General features: G+C 42.6%; 1 protein-coding gene across 3 annotated transcripts in view; it reads left to right on the top strand.

Annotated features, from left to right (window-relative positions):
- Window positions 1-14985, top strand: part of ppip5k1b (diphosphoinositol pentakisphosphate kinase 1b) — a 65798-nt gene that overhangs the window by 37128 nt on the left and 13685 nt on the right. For 2 of the 3 annotated variants that reach the window (XM_084060491.1, XM_084060490.1), the window contains exons 16-25: window positions 1271-1392; window positions 1642-1824; window positions 1955-2096; window positions 2636-2859; window positions 3712-3839; window positions 4000-4114; window positions 5474-5581; window positions 5793-5909; window positions 6164-6304; window positions 7162-7288. In XM_084060491.1, the coding sequence (XP_083916617.1) occupies window positions 1271-1392; window positions 1642-1824; window positions 1955-2096; window positions 2636-2859; window positions 3712-3839; window positions 4000-4114; window positions 5474-5581; window positions 5793-5909; window positions 6164-6304; window positions 7162-7288 (1407 nt within the window). Of the gene's footprint in view, window positions 1-1270; window positions 1393-1641; window positions 1825-1954; window positions 2097-2635; window positions 2860-3711; window positions 3840-3999; window positions 4115-5473; window positions 5582-5792; window positions 5910-6163; window positions 6305-7161; window positions 7289-11125; window positions 11279-14985 lie in introns of all 3 variants that reach the window. The other variant, XM_084060489.1, reaches the window with a different exon arrangement.

Raw genomic sequence — 14985 nt, 5'->3', positions numbered from 1 at the left:
TTGGCGTGTTCTCATCCAGAGAGTCTTAGATGTACAATTTACACGTAGGCTGAGCTGAGTACAAGCTCAGCATAAACTTAAATTCAGTTCACCAACATACCAACATACCAGTGAATACCCAGCTTCAGAACAGGGAATGACAAGCAAAGGAGATTAGAATGTGTTTATTTTTCGTAAAGAGTAGAAGAATCACTTTATTGACAATTAAAACATTGAGTCTTTCGGCATAAGCTTGTACACACAGTAACACAATTAATCAGAGAGTTCAGCTGCAGTGCAGTAGCATCCCTGAAGCATTTTTGGCATCCAGTGCCTTGCTCAAGGGCATTTTGGATTTGGTGTCCACTATAGATGTACTGTAGTATCAGCCACCCAGCTTGGACCAGTTACTGGTTGGTCGCTCTGAGATGTAGAGTCTACAGTACAGTATGTCAAGGCCTATGACCAACCAGTTAGTAGTACAAGGTTCAGAGCCATAGTGTACAAACAGTCCTGTGGACCAGGGACAGACACTTTGACGATTGAAGTATAGACTGTACATTCTCTTATTGCTAACATTACTGTACATGCAGACAATAAGTGTATTAAATGTATTTTGGCCACCTGCTCGAAGGAGCTATAGCGTGACTGTGTGAAACTGAGCTAACAGCGACCATCGCACTAATTTCATAGCTGTTGTTGAGTGGCAAACTTACAGTATACTGATCCTTGGCTGGGAATGGAGACGGCTTGTCTCGATGTCAAAGCATGATAATCCAATATTAAAGCCATTTACAACCACAGTCTACCTACCTAAGAAATATGACAGACAGATAGCTATACAGTAGATACTGTAGATTCTGTACTGTAACATAAATCCATGTGGTTTGATGTTCAGAGCTGTGTAAGCATAACTGACTGAATACAGAACAGATTGACACATTACTATACGTTTCACTTTCTTTGAGACTAGGGCTGCTGATGTCTTAAATGATTTGGGCTTTAACCTAATAACAAATGCATTACCTCACTTTCAATTCAGCCTGCTCATAAAGCTGACCAAAATATAAATAAATATGTGCCATTTTGAAAGACCAAGAAACACTATATTTTGAAGAAAACAGGCATGGAATTGAAAGTGACTTTGTGCCACTCCAAGAGCCATCAGAATCTATGGTCCATGTGGGTTCAATCTTTCCTGACATCCTCTCCTCCCAGAGAGGAGATGATGTGACTGTACTGCTACATTGTGTCTTCAGTGATGGTCCTGTGTCCCTCTGGTGTACTGTAGGTGACTATGCAGGATTCCCAGGCTGTGGTCTCCTACGTCTCCACAGCACCTACAGACATGATCTGAAGATCTATGCCTCAGACGAGGGCAGAGTGCAGATGACTGCGGCTGCTTTTGCTAAGGTAACTGTGTGTGTGTGTGTGTGTGTGTGTGTGTGTGTGTGTGTGTGTGTGTGTGTGTGTGTAAACTACACAGCCCTATGCATCTCTTACCAAGGTTGCAATGATTCCGTCTACACTATTCTTTCCTCAATGCATTTTCTTACCAATAACATAGTCTGTAATGTGTTTTTCATTGTCATTTAATGTCTCATGCATAGTACATACCATAAATCTATAATGAAGTAATCTTGACCATGTGTTTCTCCCCAGGGCCTGCTGGCTCTGGAAGGTGAGTTGACCCCCATCCTGGTTCAGATGGTAAAGAGTGCCAACATGAATGGCCTTCTAGACAGTGACAGTGACTCTCTGACCGACTGTCAGCAGAAAGTCAAAACCAGACTGCATGATATCATGCAGAAACCCAAGGACTTCACCCATGATGACTACCAGAAGGTACTGTACAGTAGGTCCAATGTAGTGCTTCTGACTGGATAGTGTCTAGGAATTCAAATGGAAAAGATTGTGTATATTCATGCATTGTACAGGACGTGATGTAATGGTGACTGTGTCCTCGTGGTTTCAGTTGGCCCCGACCGACAGCCCATCTCTGGTCAACTCCATGAAACTCATTGAGAACCCAGTCACGACCTGTGACAAGGTCTACACCCTGATCCAGTCTCTCACCTCTCAGATACGCAAGAGACTGGAGGACCCCAAGTCTGCAGGTAAGACGACCATATATTGCTCAGTATATGACCCAGCGGTGAGAAAAGGGGGGGGGGGCATAGCGTCTATTCAGATTTTGGTGAATCATTTGTTAAACACAAGATTTACAATCTTCAAGTGCTTAAAACTGAAATTGTAAAATATTAAGGTCAGGCTTATGTCAAATTTGTTGAGTTTGTAGGGTGGGTCGAGTACATCTTGTTCTCTCTAGTTGTAATCCAAACAGAAGTTTGGAAGGTTATATTATCTCTTGCCGGTGATGAGAGGCCAGACAAATACACATTTGGTCCTGGCTTGATATGGGAACATTCGCAAATACCATCTCTACAGCAGCAAGGACCCTGAGGATATCAGCTGTTATGTTTCCCATTAATATCAGCAGTGCCTTGGTGACACATGTGACACAAGGTGAAGGCAACCCTGTCCGAGCCACACAGTGCCATGCAGGTCCCCCTGACTCTTTCTAGTTTCAGTATGTGAATGCGGGTATGTATCTGTGTTTTTGTGTGTGTTAAATAGTTGTTTTTATTCAACACAGACCTGCAATTGTACCACAGTGAGACTCTGGAGTTGATGTTACAACGCTGGTCAAAGTTAGAAAGAGACTTCCGCATGAAGAATGGCCGCTATGACATCAGTAAGATCCCTGATATCTACGATTGTGTGAAATATGACACACAACATAACGCCTCGCTGGGTCTGGACGATACACTGGAGCTGTTTACACTGTCCCGTGCACTGGCTGACATAGTCATACCACAGGTATATATGCACGCACACAGTCACACACTCACTCACTCATATTCTCTCTCTCTCTCTCTCTCCTCTCTCCTCTCCACTCTCTCTTCTCTCTCTCTAACACATAAGCTTACCTACAGAAGGTCTTCTGTATCCTAGTTTTGCTGATCTAATTATTCCATAAATGTAAAAATGTCTACAATACAATAATAAATGACTAAAGGGAAGAATAAATGAATAGGTGGATGAATTGTAGGCATGATAAGATATCTTATACCTGTATTTGCCCTGGGTATGGGGAGTGATTAAAGAACCGAGAGAGCAATTTGCTTTATTAGCCATAAGACTGATGCGGTAGTAGCTGACCAATCAGCATGCGTAAAAGTTCAACCACATACTGTGCTGTCACCACTAAAGTATTACATTTTCAAACTGTAATGATGTGTTCACTATCAAAAGCACAGCAGGATGTTGGAAGTGGATCCTGTACCTCTGGCTCCATTGTCTATTGGCTAATCCACTAGTTCTCAAGGTAGGGTCTGGGGACCCCCAGGTTGTCCTTGAGGGGGTTCCAGGGGGGCCCCCAGCTAAATGAGGAACAGTTCTTAAAGCCCCATTTTATATTTTGGCCATTCGAAAATAGCTGAAATGGTGACCATGTAGATCAGCTATTTTTGAAAAATGTTCTCTTATGGGTGTCCCTGCCACAACATATTTTCTAATGGGGGTCCGCAGCCAATACCAATTTTGGGGGCCTTGACATAAAAATGTTTGAGCACCACTGGGCTAAGCTATCTGTTTCTTTCCATCAGTGAAGCTTGTCAGGCAGCAACTGAGAATGTATTATTGTTTTCAGCCTCCCTCTCTGTTCCCCAGGAGTATGGGATCACTAAAGCAGAGAAGCTGGACATCGCCCAGGCTTACTGTGTTCCTCTGATGAAGAAGATCCAACTGGATCTGCAGAGGACACATGAAGATGAGGCTGTCAACAAACTGCACCCACTGTGAGTCTGAGAACACACACACACACACACACACACACACACACACACACACACACACACACACACACACACACACACACACACACACACGGAAACATGTCTGGTCAGACCTCCGCACCTTCCAGGGGTAAGAAACAGTCCTATATGTGTTGTGTTTCAGTTACTCTCGTGGTGTGATGTCTCCTGGTCGCCATGTCAGGACCCGCCTGTACTTCACCAGTGAGAGTCACGTCCATTCTCTGCTTAGCATCTTCAGATACGGAGGACTGTTAAACGTACGTAACATAGAATGTTTCATCCTTTTTTTCCCACGACTCATGATCTGACATCCGTGATCTCTCTGCTATTCCCCTTAACATTCGTAATGAGGTTATAATCAGATGGCACTAAATCAAATCAAAGCAAATCCCCAAGGAGTGACATCATAGTACTGACATCAGTGCATGTTACGTTTGTGACGTCCTCCGTCGACGTCATTGGACGTTATCATTGGAAAGCCTGTCCATTTAGTTTAAACAGTTGTGTTATGAGCTGGTCTGCTGATTATGGGGGGGGGGGGGAGTGTGGGTCCCAAGTGTAATGTGTCAAATTACTCTGCCAAAGTCAAAGAGGGTATTGTACTGTTGGTATTGACTCCATTGACAGCTGGTTTGTGCTGTACGTGTTACAGTATGTGAGTAGCTTAACTCATTGAGTGCCAGAATTGCCAGAATTATTTCAGAATGATGTTGTCCCATTGCCAGAGTTTTTTTCACAGAAAACAAAAAATGCTTAGGAAGCGAGATACAGCCTTTTTCATTTCTAAGTTAAACAAGGAGCTGCAAATCTTCAGATGATGATATCTTGGGTTCTGGACATGTTTTTCAAAAAAAACAAAAAAACATTTATTTATTTATTTATTTTTTAACTATTTTTTTCAAAAACACGTCAAACACGTCATTGGCACGTTGAGCCATAGCGGTAAAAACGCGTGAAACACGTTAATGGCACTCAATGAGTTAACAATTGCATCCACGTTGGCTGACCTGCAATGAATCCTGGTTGAGGAATGGAACGCCATCCCACAGCAACGTGTGACTAGACTGGTAAAATTGCCAGTGTATTGCCTGTTACTAGAGAGTTCATAGTTGTTTTTCGCGCAGATAATGAACATTTTGGCACATTTCACTTGGGGCATCCTACTGTACCACCACCACCACATATAATCAGCTGTGCTGCCCACAAATGGATGATCATTACAAATGGGACATGATTCTAAAGGGAAATGGGTGGGCATACTACTAGTACTTGTACGGTAACGACAGAGTTATGATTGACTAAATACGTATTTCCAAGCATTTTTTAGGAGCTTATATTGAAGGAAATAAACAGACACAATCATGACATTAGTAATGGAACACAATAGTATGTTACAAGTTTGAAGGAAGTTGTGAATGCAGATCACTGAACTCACGACTTCCTTGTAATATTATATGTGTACATTTACAGAAATGGTCCGGATATGAGATGAGATGATGGTTGCATCTCTTAAAGAGGCCATTGAGATGTTCCAGTTCCAGGTGCAAACCTGTCCCCAATATTAGTTAGATTATGAATGTTTTTTTTGTTGCTCACATTGTATGTGTGTGTGTCAGGAGGAGAAGGACCAGCAATGGCAGCAGGCTATGGACTACCTGAGTGCCGTGTCTGAACTCAACTACATGACTCAGGTAGTCATCATGCTGTATGAAGACAACAACCAGGTAAATTGACCAGATTGACTGCTAGATGAACCAGTAGACTAACCAACAGACCATCCTGTAGATTACAATTAAGTGTGTGTGTGTGTGTGTGTGTGTGTGTGTGTGTGTGTGTGTGTGTGTGTGTGTGTGTGTGTGTGTGTGTGTGTGTGTGTGTGTGTGTGTGTGTGTGTGTGTGTGTGTGTGTGTGTGTGTGTGTGTGTGTGTGTTTCAGGACCCCCTCTCAGAGGAACGTTTCCATGTTGAGCTTCATTTCAGTCCAGGTGTCAAAGTTTGCGAGGAGGAGGAGAATGCTCCACTAGGCTTTGGCTTCAGGCCTGCCTCCTCTGAGGTTTGTGTGTGTGCAGGTTGAGGGTTAAGTGTCTTGCTCAAGGAGACTGGTGCCACATGCCAGATACATTTGCTGTTATGGGAGTCAATACTGTGAATTCCTGGTCACAAGACCGAAGGCTCTCCAATCACCAAGCCATTCTGCCACTATAATGTATTTACATTTATCGTTTGGATACTAAAATGTATTCTGTACCTCACTTCCTTATTTTTCATTTTGGCATAACTTCCATCATGTGTCCTCTGGCCAATCAGAACGATGCCAAGCAGACCAATCAGGGCAGTTGTGAGGATCTGTCCCAAGACCAGCTGGACCAGGCACTTCCTCTATCTGAGCCAATCAGCATCCAGAAGAAATCTCCCATGATCCGCAACCGAAAGACTGGTTCCATGGAGGTACTGTACCCAGGGGACAGATTCAGCACTGGTTCATGTGCTTCAGTCCACTCACTCAGAACAGGATAGCAGGGTAGTGAAGGGGCTTCTGGGTAACTTTTGAACACCTTAAACCACAGAAGCAGATTCTTACAGGTGCAAAGATGTTTTCGTTACCGTGTCTTCATCAAAGTCAAAGAAAATGCCCTGCATGTGTTTCAAAAGGCTGTTGCTTATCGTTGCTGTCGGTTGGTAAACTCTTATGTCCAAAGCTATTACTTTTCAGGAGTCAAATAGCAGATTGGCTATTTTTGCTACTTTTGTGTAGCAAAAATGTTAGTTTTCTGCTCGGCAGCGACGTTAAGCCATATTATGACAGCAGACTCTTTGATAAGTACATCAGTCACACGCATTAAACACTCTCTTCAGGGACCATACAAGTGAAATCTGAACACGGAGTGATAAACTCAACTCAAATGTATAGTCATATCGCAAGGTTTACAGGTGTGAGAAGCAGTTGGTGATATTGTTTGTCGTACAAGCTCCATCATTGCATCAAGAAAGGAGAAAGAAGAATTTCATTTCATACCCATAAATACCCATATACAGTACATGCCTGTGGGACATGGGTACTGTATGTACTGAGATCGCCAGTCAGTGCTTCCTGTTGTGATTTCCTGAGAATGTTCTGTCTCCAGCCTAGTCTCGCGTAGCCAGACAACTATTTCACAATCTCCGAATGCTATATAGTCTGGAACTGTCTGTATGACGGAAGCATTCGGAAATTGTGGGAGACAACAGTCTGGCTCGCAAGTCTATCTCCACCCTGTCATCCCCCCCTCCCTTTTTTTCTCCTCGGTGTCCCTGGCCTCACTCAGGTCCTCTCTGAGACGTCTCCCACTCACTCCTCCAAGGGCTCCTCCTGCTCCTCCACTTCCTCCTACAGACTCTTCACTACTTCCTGTTCCAGACAGTCGCCTGAGATCAAACCTGCCAGTGGCCTAGGTGTGTCTGAGTGTGTGTGTGTGTGTGTGTGTGTCCGTCCTCTACACACATTTATCATCAGCCATCATCAATGAGGTTCCACCTCTCGATCTCCTTCCCTGTCGTCTCTCTCTTTTTCATCTTTCATCTTTCGTCTTTCTCGCTCATGCCTTCCTTGTCATACCCTACCGTATTCCCCCTCCCTTTCATGTTCCATCATTTATTTTCCTTTCCTGTCTTAATCTCCTGTCCTCCTCTCACCACTGTATCTCTACTCCTTTCTCTCTTTCATCTCTCTGTATCTATCTGTGTCTCTGTCAGTAGCGGAAAGTAACTAAGTACATACTGTACTTCACTACAATTTTGAGGTATTTTTTACTTGAGTATTTCCATTTAAAAATATATATATATATTCCACTACATCTCAGAGGCAATTATCGTACTTTTTTTACTCCACTACAATTATTTGAAAACTTAAGTTTCTAGTTACTTTGTAGATTTAGATTATTATTACAAAACATACATTGACCACTTCAGTCCTATACTCTATGTACTTTGGCTATTTGAAAAAATCCAGTCTGTAAGCTCACAACACGTTGCGACTCAAGCTTATAGATCTGCTATTTTCAAAAGATTTGTATACGTTTTGAAAACAGGACATGCTGCATAGTGAGTCCTTTTACTTTTAGTACTTTTAAGAATATTTGAAAACGGGACATTCTGAATAATGAGGACTCTTACTTTAGGTACCGGTACTTTAAATATATTTTGATGACAATACTTTTGTGCTTACATTTTTTATATATATATTTTTTATTGTAACATAGTATTTCTATATTGTGATATTGCTACTTTTACTTACAGTAAGTACAAATTGTTTAGTACAACTTCCACCACTGGTCTCTGTATCTGTATCTCTCTATCCCTCCCACTCTGTGTCCCTCTGTATGTCTCTCTGCCCCCCCCCCCCTCTCTCTGTCTCTCTGCTGCTTGTATATTATCTACCATGACAGTGTTCAGAGAGGTGAATGTGTATATACTCAGACCTGACAGACAGGAAGTGAGATTTGAGGTAACTTCAGTGTTGCAATGATTTATTGGGTGATAACATGGGGATATTAGTTTATGTACAGTACTGTAGCACACTTATTACAATGACAAACGCAAGACCTGTTCTATAATAATCTGTCTGCAATTACCAATGTCCACCGGGCTAAGCAACGTTAACATTCAGACAACAATAACCAAGTATCAAATCTAGAGGGATGATGATAATAATAATAATAATAAGATGCCTCGTGCAGTCACAGGATTGATGACAGTATTAATCAACTGTAATACAAGTATTTTGCATCACACTGAAATGTACACTATCAGAACTGTTTAATAGTTTGCCATATATGTTTCCAGCATGAGATGAATACATTGGATAAAAGACCAGGCTTCATTGGGTTCATTCAGCTTTGATTATTGAGCTGCTTGACTTACAAAAGTCGCAGAAACATTTAATTGTTAGACATTAACGTCATACATACTGTATAATGGATGGATAGAAGGGCAATTGTGTTGTTACATAAAGTCAGTACAGCCATATGCAGAATAGATGCAGTCAGACCCCTGTGTTGTGTACCAAAGGCTTCTAACCCCCCCCCCCCCCCCCAACACACACACACACACACACACACACACACACACACACACACACATGCCCCCTCCCCCAGTCTAAATGGAGAATAGTGGAGTAGACAATAACATGGTTAAAGTTAAGCCTGATTTATATTCAGTTGCGTGCCGGTGCCCCAAAAATAGCAAATATTTTTTGGTGCCCAACAGGATGCATAACTAAGTATAACTCGGGCTTTAGACTGGGAACAATCCTCACTGACTGGAATAACTCTGTGGAAAGAATGTCGCCGTCTGAACTCCAGTCTGTGTAAGCTGCCACTATATTTGGTTGCACTGACACTGCTCCACTACTACTAACGCAGTATCACTTCGATTACTGTGTGTTCACATTCAATATTGTAACCCAATATCCATCAACATTAAACGTTACTTTTTTGAGTATTTTGGATTGGCAATGCAATAGATGCTAAATTGGACATTTTCCCTAAAATGTAAACTGTTCTATCCATTTAGCCAAAGTACCGTAAGGTTTAGAACTGAGCCCTCAAACTATGGTAGAAGATCTTCTCTCAGTGTGCACTGCACTCCTACTGCACTTCTACCTCAAAACACATTTATTTATTGTCCTACTATAATATATGACAATATTACACTCAATAACTTAGAATAAGTGGGTGAAATGTGGGCATTGCAACTTTAGCAGTGACTTTCCAAGGCTACGTGACATCAGCCACATTACACCAGGGGTCATTTTGACCTACTTGTGCTGTCACTGTCCCACAGCACACTGGCCAGCCTGTGACTCCTTATATGAATGTGTTCAGTCCTTCAATCATAAGGACTCTGTGTTCGCACAGCTTCAAAGGCTCTGAAGTGGCTGGTGTCCTCTTAGAGGAGCCTGGCAGGTGATAAAGGACAGAGTGTAATGTCCTCGTAAAGAGGTTGCTACTGAGTCACCCACATTCACATGTTCACAGCTGTTCCACCAGATACTTGACCTCTTTCAGCCTGGCTTCCCTATTTTGGGCATGTCGTTAGGTAAAAATCATAACAAAAATCATGCAACTTAGCTAAAATAGCTGATCCCCAAGCTCACAGCACACGTCGCAGAAAATGTATTAACATTTTTTAACAACAGGGCCTAAGTGGTTAAGCAATATTACATGAGAGGGGGTGCTTTACCCTACTTATTGGCCTGAGAGTGATCTGGTAGGACCAAGGGCTTGCACCCAGTTCCCTACGCATAACTGAATGTGATATGACAACCTATGATACTGGACCCCCAATATGTGTTACAAAGCTGTCTATAAACCTTTGAGGGCCCTCGGAACCTTAGACCCCAATTTGGTGCACTTGATTGGCAGTTGACTGAACCAATCAGGCATACTGACCCTGGTTGGTTCAGTCAGGGAAACGAGCAATACAGTTTTTATGTCTTTATACAAAGTTAAAGTTCATAGTGATAGTGCTCACCACTAGCATGCACATTATGTTGAGAATAGCACACATTCAACACCTACACTTGTTTAGTGGAGGTTAACGGTTGTGAGTGCAACAGGAGGAGAATAATGACATCACATTTTTTGCATAACTATTCAAAATGACAAAACAAAACATAAGCAGCTCGACAGATTGGATTACAACTAGCTGACAACCTGACCAGGCTGTTTATCCAGCTGGAAACTCAATGAAACTGTAATCCCAAAGGATTACAGGAGATGAACAGAGAAGTGCCAAAGTCATAGTGTTACTGAAATGCAGTAGCATTGTCACCAGCATAGTTTTAATGGACTTCTAAATGCACTCATACCGTGTGCTTACACTCTCATACTCTGGCATGCACGGAAATACACACACAGATACTGTAATGCACACACACATGCGCACACACTCATACACGCACAGGCATACACAACCAGGGGCATGATGTGCATGCATACATAATACCCTTCCACACACATACTTTATGCATAGTAAGAATGTGGGTTTGTTATTTATAATAACTGCATGGTGACAAAATAACTAATCCCTCCCCTCCCCTCCCCTCTCATTCCCCTCTCATTCCCCTTCACCCTTCACACAATTCTCCTCTACCTCCATCACTCTCTCTCTCCATGCACATGGACCATTGCCCCACCGTCTCTCTCTCTCTCTCTTTCCCCTCTCCTCCCCCCCAACACATCCTCCCCTCTCATCCAACCGTTCCGTCTCTCCAATCCTTCCCCTACACAGGCTCCTGTTCAGGTCTCTTCAGTGCTTCTGTGCTGGGGGTGTCCTCTAGTGCCCCCAACCTGCGGGACTATGTGCGCTCGCACCACCACCACCATCACCACCGCAAACCACCCTTGTCCCCTGGCAGTCTGCCCTGCCACAGCGGCTCCTTTGGTACGTCTGCTCCTCCTCCTCCTCGCTGTCCTCTTCATCCTCAGACTGACCTGTTGTCTTGCGGACTTTTCCCTTTTACTCAGTTGTCGGCTGTCGGAACGGTCGACCCAGCTGTCTCTGAACTCCTTCCAGACTCGTTTCTTGGTCTGTCATGTGTTCTTTCTTGTATCGTTCTACAGTACGTTCCACACCACAGTATGTCCTACTATACCCTCTGACCTTCTCCCAGCTCAGTGTGGGTTTGTTTCAAGGGATTTTTGAATATATTTTTTTCTCTTTCCTTATTTTTCCTTTCTCTGCAATTTAATTAAAGGAAATTATCACTTTCAGAGAAGCCTGGTGGCTGAACCAGGTACTGCGTGAGCCACAGAATGGTTTTAATTTAACTGTGTCATAATGTCACCTCCTCTCCCTGTCTCTCTTTATCTAAATCGAATCATTCCACCAAACCTGTCTGTGTAATCTGCCTTCCCCAAAATCCCGTTTGAATCAGCTGTTGGAAACCAGTGCCTGGTGTTTTTGGAGTGATTTACTGAGCACTGTGACACTGGAATGATTGTCTGTCTAGTTTATACTGAGCTCACATGCTTGTCTTGGATTATGTGATGGATCAGGGCAATTAATGATCAATACTCTCACATCCTGCTTGATTGGGCATGTTTCTGATCCCACCAATGTCTGAATGTGTTTTGTGAATTTGTTTCCTCTGTGCAGTGTGCGTGTTATTGCTGTGTGATTATTAAATCACGTCGCTCTTAGAGAAAGCAATTTGATAATCAATTGTAAATTGGGTTGGCTGTCTGGCTGTCTTGTCGCTAATCACACATTAATCCTGATGTTGAGAAATGTGTGTTCGGCAAACAATCTTTGATTACATAATTATACACGTCAGTTTCATACTCAGCCCCACCTATTTCCTGGGTGTCGCAATCCTCACTGTTAATTTAACTACATGAATCGTAGCATCCCTATTCTGGAGTGAACATTTGGTGAAAATAGCAGATCTACAAGCTCACAATGCGTCACAACAGGACACATTGTGAGCTTACGGATTGGCTATTTTTGGCAAGGAGATTTGCTGTAGAGGGGAAAAAAGGAGCAGACCAAGTATAAAGCCCTGTCAATTAAGTATACAGCAGGATTTGCCTTTCACACTAGGCAAATCAGGCACAACAAGGGGGAAAAAAGGCCTTTCGGGTTTCAACGTTTCTTTGTAAAGGAAGGTGATAGAACAACAAATTTACGTCATTCCAAGCTTCGGAAAGTAGAGTAGAGTACCGATCCAATACCGGTGTGCAATTTTAAAATAATCTAGGACAGTGGTTCTCAAAGTATATCTGCTATTTTTGAATAACCAACGCAAACAAATCCCGGTTTTAATGGGTTAAACTCCTCATGCCTTATGCTTCACCTGTCTTCAAAGCTACCTCTGATAAAAGTAGCTCATTGTCTTAATATTGTGATTTATATAGTCGATATGTTGGTAAAACAAAGTAGGTAGACCAAATCCTACTCCGGTCCGCAAGACCTAAATCAAAGGTTGCTTTAAAGAGTGTTATTGAGTTTTGACCACATAATCGTAACATGCCGTGTTAAATTCTCACTTAGCTCCTCTCTACCCTGGCTGTCTTGTCACTAATGCGCTGTAATTTTGACTGAACTTGTACTTCTTTATTGATATGTTTGTGTTTTTATAGCCACTAGGGGGCTCATAGAGATCCTGCATGATCACAACCTCAACATGCTCTCAAGTCTTAACAGTGTGACCCAAAAGTACACATACACACCATCAGTAAGAGAGTATATCAAATTGCTGTGGTCTGACCATATAATATTTATGAACCTAAACAGTAAACATACAATATGGAGTTGAGTTGAGAAAGCGTAATAGCTATAGAATAGGGCCTACAGATGTTGGGAGTTTAAACGGCATACATTTTGCAACTCCACAGAATCATGCACCAATTCATTTTTTATGCTGAGGTTGATTCACCAAATACTCAATTAACATTACCTCTTGACAGGTTAGCATCTAACAGTACCAGCTAGCAGGTTAGCATCTAACATTACCAGTTAGCATGTTAGCAATTGGCAGTATCAGTTAGCAGGTTAGCAGTTAACAGTATCAGTTAGCAGGTTAGTTTCTTTCAGTTAACAGGAAACAGTATCTTCACTTCCACTGCATTAATTCAATTTCACCACTAGGTGTCACTGTGGCTGCAAGGCTAGACAACACACTTCCCTTAGGGAGCAGATGCATGTACCCCCCCCCCCTCTCTCTCTCTCTCTCTCTCTCTCTCTCTCTCTCTCTCTCTCTCTCTCTCTCTCTCTCTCTCTCTCTCTCTGCAGTTACATCATGTTTTGTTCTGTAGTCTGGGAGACAGGTGTGGGTCTGAGCTGACGTCAACGCTGTTCATTTCAGAAAAGGGTTCAGTGTGGATCTCTGTATCTCCTGGGTCACTTTTACAGGAAGCCCCTAGCTGGCTTAGTGCTGTAACATCAAGCATAATTATCTGTAGGCTTCAAATTGCAAGGTGTTGCCCACATTTCATGCATTCATTTCATTTGGCTAGATTCACATTTTTTTTATCTTTCAGTTTATTGAGCACATGGCAATAACTGGTGGCAAAACTCTAGACACAAGTGAGTAGGCGGTGATTCTGTACGCTCTCCAGTCATTAACTTTGTTCATCACTGTGCTAACGCTACTGAGGGAAGATATTAAAGAAGGAAGGGATATAGGAAATAACCATGCAGGGGAGAAAAGGATGGTGAGAAAATAAAGCGTGGGAATGAGGATAGAGGAAAGTAAGCCTGGAAAGAAGAACAAAGGTTAGAAGTGAAGTTGGAGTCTCTGTATACATGACATCACCTCAGTGGCAGTCCTCTGCATGCCTCCATTCATCCAAAACATCCATCTACTCTCTCCTCTCCCTTTCTTCTCTCTCTACCTCCTCTGTCCTCCAGGCTGGCAAATAAACAAACACACTGATGATCTGACAGAACTAGCTACTCTCTCTCTCCATCTGACAATGTTTTCATTCTCATTCTCATTCTCTATCTCTCTCTCTCTCTCTCGCACGCACGCATGCACGCACACACCCACACACACACACACACACACACACACACACAGATGATGTGTGTGTCAGGGATTTGTCCATCTGATGGTTTGGCTAACCACATCACATCAACATTTTTCTAAATTCACTGCAGGGTGCCATATTTGGAAAGCTGTCATACACACACACACACACACACACACACACACACACACACACACACACACACACACACACACACACACACACACACACACACACACACACACACACACACACACACACACACACACACACACAGGCAGCATTGCTGTTTGTATCATTTAACAGCTTCAATAGATTCAGTACTAACTGATGGTAAAAGTACCTGCTGATGCGGATAATAGGGTTTTCCATTACCTTTCCTGCAGGCCAAGTAATCACACACAAACACACACACACACACACACACACACACACACACACAACACACGTGCACCCTCAACCATCCAATAGTCAGATGGGATACAGGATAGGTGGGCACTAGGAACATCTGGGCACCTTGATGTAAAATTGGCTAAATTGTCCAAAATGTAAAAAAAGAAAATAGTTCAAAAATGGTTTTAACTCTTTCACTGCCAGATATAAATGAATAAATAAATCACC

Source organism: Gymnoscopelus microlampas (assembly GCF_963454915.1).
Source record: "Gymnoscopelus microlampas genome assembly, chromosome: 6".
Classification (NCBI taxonomy): Eukaryota; Metazoa; Chordata; class Actinopteri; order Myctophiformes; family Myctophidae; genus Gymnoscopelus; species Gymnoscopelus microlampas.
Note: the sequence above shows the minus strand (reverse complement) of the source record. Positions and strands in the feature narration are given on the sequence as shown.